Below are 5000 nucleotides of genomic sequence, written 5' to 3' on the forward strand. Positions count from 1 at the left end.
TTATTACTGGGCGGCACATATTATTTACAAAAGAAGTAATATATGTGCCCATATATATATATATAAATATATGTATATAAATATATGTATATAAATATATGTGTATAAATATATGTATAAGTATTTTTTTTTTTTTTTTTTGACTCTTTGATTATATACCTTAATTGTTTGCATATGTATATATATATATATATAAATATATGTATATGTATATATCTATATATATTTATATATCTATATATCTATATATTTATATTTTTATATTTTATTTTTTTTGTGTTAATATAATATTATATAATATAATGTCATAATGTTATCATTTTTTATTTGTACATCTGTTATTTTATTTAAGGATAACATTTATATATGTTGTATTACGCAACATCATCAATTTTGTTTGTAAAAAAAAAAAAAAAAAAAAAAAATAATAATAATAATAAATTAAAATGTTCAAGCCAACCATATGCTTTTATTTCTTTCTTTTATATTTTTTACTTAAAAGTTTTGAGATTATATCCTATTACACATATTTCTCATAATGAATTAATACATTGTTCACTGTATAAAAAATAATTTAACTTTATATATTTTCGTATAATCACATTAAAAATTTAATTTATTATATATTACATATTATATATTATAGATTTATAAAAATTATTTGTAGTTCAAGCATTTGTATATTTATTTATGCATTTCATCTTTTCAATTATTCATATATATTTTATTATGTACATATAAATATTACACACATTTTCATTTTTAACATGTTAGAAAAAAAAAAAAAGAAAAAAAAGATATATACTGAATTGTATCTTTTATTCTTTATAAATAATAAATAGCCATTTATTTGTGACCCATAATTTTATGAACATGTTCATAATTATTCTGAACAATTCAGAATATAAATAAATAAATAAATATATATATATATATATATATATATATATATATATAAATATATATATATGAATAATTTAATAAAATGAAAAACAGTTAAAAAAAAAAAAAAAATTATAACATTATAATAACATATTATTAATTATTTTTACTTATGTTTGTATGAATCATGGGGAATGCCATGGGGTTTAAGGACAAGGTAGTAATAAGTTTAAAGAGAATATTCATAAATATTTAAATATATATATATATATATATATATATATATATATATATATGTGTGTATATATATATAATATATTTATTTTATATATGATATGTTTCATTTATTACCTTATCAGAGTACAATTTTAAATGTAATCTTTTTTCTTTTTTTTTCCCCCCACCCTTTTAGAATAAGAACAAGGAAAATATTAGCATTTTCGAAAAAAGATATGGATATAATTTGAACGACTTGCATAGTTATATTTACAAAATTAATCTTCCTCTTAAACCTCGTTACGTTAATTACATATTAGAAGAAAAGAAAAAAACGAATAGCAAAAAAGGTCAAGATGAATACCCAAACGATATGATAGTAGAAAATGAAGAAACTGATAAACTTGAAGCAGAACAACCATGTCATCATGATTATAATGATGAGACAAAAGAAGACATTTTTTTAAAGAATAATTTGAATGTAGTAGACTTATATCAAACTTATGAAAAAGATAATATTAATGATTCAAGGAATATTTATAAAAATAAATTAATAATTAATAATAACCGTCAGAATGAAAAATATGAAGATAAATATGTTCATATGTCATATGATAATAATTATTTATATGATAATCATACAAATAATATATATACAGATGAGAATATTTCAAATTATATATTGCAACAAAATAATATTTTAACAAATCACAAAAAAGGAAATGAAATAAAGACATATGTTAATTTATGTTTAAATTATTATAATAACTTGGATACATGTGTTATCAAAAAATATGAAAAAAATGTTCAAAGCAAAAAGTATAAATATACACGCTTGCACACATGTAAACCTCATTACGTAAGAATTAAAAAGAAAAAAAAAAAAAAAAAAAAAAAAAAAAATATATATATATATATATATATATATTTATATATTAATAAATCTTTGAAATTATAATATATCAAATTAAGGTGTCTGAAAAATTATATGAAAATATTACATATATTGTGTTACTTCAACCTTAAATATATATGTATTTTCTATATTTTTCTGTAGGTGTTATTTTCCAGGTGCATTAAATATCGAGATAAAAAGTTGATGAAGGAAATAAAAAAGATTGAGCTGAATTATTACAATTCTCTTAATAATATCAATAAGTAGAAATTAAAGGATAGCAATGGACAAAATTGTAGATCATACATATAAATATATATGTATATATGTAAATATATATGTATATTTTTCTTTTTTTTTTTGTGTGTGATTATTTTATATTTTTTCTTTTTTTTAGGGGAATTTATTTAAATGAATTTTTAACCAACTTAAATTATCATGAGGTAAAAAAAAATTTGCATATTCGTATAAATATATAAGATGAACAAAATTATCTTTAATATGTAACTCTAATTTTAAAAGACTGTATTTTTATAAAATCTTTTTTTTTTTTTTTTTTTTCATTTTTGAGAATTATTCCAATAATGGCTATTTCGACTAGCTATTTTTAATATTTTTTTTTTTTTTTTATAGTACCTCATAGGTAAATTACATGACAGCATAGAAAAAATAAAGTAAGAAAGGAAATGAAAGATATAAATATATATATATATATATATATATATTTATTTATTTATTTATTTATTTTTATGTGTATGTAATAAATGTGGTGAATTATATCAGAATAAAAAAAAGAAAAAATTATACATATTCATTTGATATTTCATTATTTAACAGATTAAATAAAGAATTGAATGAATTGAGAGAAAGATATGACCACATTATAAAACATAAGAAACAAATGAATGATAACTTATCTAAAAGTTCTAATGAAAAAGGTAATAGAAGTGTGTACAAAAGGTTTATGTTATTAAATGTATAAACATAAAACGTAATATATTACAAATATAAACAATCGGAATAATTATAGTTGTCTTAATCTATTATAGTTTATACTCATAAAATTAAAATGAAAAATATAAATATGTATAAATATATATATAATATTATAATGTCGTATTTTCTTATATTTTTAAAAATATATTGTATTTTAACAAATTATCAAAAGTAATATAAATCCCACATTTTTATTATTGTTCTCATATATTTTGTATAAATATATATATATATAATATATATTTCTTTTTTATGAAAAAAAAAATAAAAAAAATAAAAAAAAAACAAACCTATCCGCATTTTATTAATATATATATATATATATATATATATATATATTTATATTTATATGTGCCATTTATATTCTTATATTTTTTTTAAATGAATTATTTAAAGTTAATATTTTTTTCTTTTTACTATTTGTATAAACAATAAATGAACATATATACATTTATATATATATGTTTATTTAATGAACAATAAAATAGTGTATAAAAATATATATTTTTTTTTTCTTATTTTTGAAAGTTCTTAGAAACACAATATTTACATTATTATATATACAACACTTAAATAAATATATATTTATACATAATGTAAAAAATATATAATGAAAACAAAAGAAAAGAAAAGAAAATGTATTCATTTTTTATAAATTTTTAGGGTTCTACTTTTTTTATTTTGTCGAATAATTCAAGTATCAATATATAATAATATATTATAATATTATTATATATATATAATATAATTATTATAAAAATATATTCTTCTTAATTATATTATATATATATTATATCAATACATAAAAAAATTTAATATTATAAAATTATCGTTATATGTACGCATCTTAATACGTATTAAAATCATTTATTTTATATATATATTAAATATAACAATAATATAATATATAAATATTATATTATATATATATATATATATATATTCTATATTATATGAATAAATATTAATACTTGAATAACATGTATATAAAAAATAATTATTTTATATAATACATTTAACAAATTCATATAAATGTAATATTTTATATAATATTTTCTTCCTTCATTAAATATATAATAAAATATATTTAAAAAATAAATTTTATACTCTTTTTTTTTTTCCCCATGTTGTGCAAAAAAAAAATATATATATATTAAAAAAAAAAAAAAAAAAATTTAAATTATATATACTATATATATAAATATTATATATATATATATATATATATATATATTTACAAATATAATTTATTATATATATTTTAAAAAAATTTATATTATTAATAAAAACATCCTAATGAAGAAGAAAGTTTTATGCGAGAAAAAAATATAATCTTTTTTTTTTTTTTTTTTACATTTTTTATTAAAAAAAAAATATAAATATATAAAAAAAAAAAATAAATAAGGTAGAAGAAAATAAAAAACAAAATATATAACATTATATTTATAAGTATTATATATATTTATATATATATATATATATATATAATATATAATATGTAATTTATATATAATTATATATTTTTTTTATTATTTATGTATTTTTATAAATTGATATTTTAGATTGAAATGAAAATATTTCTATGTTATTTTTCCTTTTTAATGAGAATCAAGAAAAACGATAAAAGTTAAAAGAGATTATTTATATGGATATGATTTTTTATTCATATATTTATAAAGATTTAAAAGTAATTTAAAATATCTTTATTTATTTTTTATAATACCTTATTATTATATCATTTTATATCTTTTTTTTTTTTTTTTTTATAAAAGTTGCAAAATTTTTTCAAAGTATTATTATATGTATAATTATATTATATATATATATATATATATATATATATAAATATATATTTATTTGTATATTTTATATTATATATATATAATATTTTATTTTATTGTAATTCATATTAGTAATTAAAGATAAAAAGAAGAAAAAAAAAAAAAAAAAAGATTATGCTCTTACAAAATTGTAACATAAATTTTAAATATATATTATACAAATATACATT

The 5000-nt window shown here is 14.5% G+C and overlaps 2 protein-coding genes across 2 annotated transcripts in view; both read left to right on the top strand.

The window, feature by feature from the left end:
• PF3D7_0929000 (transcription initiation factor TFIID subunit 7, putative) overlaps positions 1–39 on the top strand; it is a gene marked incomplete at both ends in the record, with an annotated part of 1460 nt that extends 1421 nt beyond the window's left edge. The window contains one exon of the mRNA XM_001352124.1: positions 1–39. This exon is cut by the window's left edge and continues 1012 nt beyond it. Coding sequence (XP_001352160.1) covers positions 1–39 — 39 coding nt within the window.
• Positions 40–1069: 1030 nt separating this feature from the next.
• Positions 1070–2975, top strand: PF3D7_0929100 (conserved protein, unknown function; the record flags this gene model as incomplete). The annotated part of the gene is made up of 6 exons (XM_024473207.1): positions 1070–1099; positions 1295–1957; positions 2156–2256; positions 2391–2436; positions 2627–2667; positions 2831–2975. The coding sequence occupies 6 exons, from the start codon at positions 1070–1072 to the stop codon at positions 2973–2975; spliced, it is 1026 nt and encodes a 341-aa protein (XP_024328913.1).
• Positions 2976–5000: the final 2025 nt, after the last annotated feature.

The sequence above is a fragment of the Plasmodium falciparum genome, assembly GCF_000002765.6.
Source record: "Plasmodium falciparum 3D7 genome assembly, chromosome: 9".
NCBI lineage: Eukaryota > Apicomplexa > Aconoidasida > Haemosporida > Plasmodiidae > Plasmodium > Plasmodium falciparum.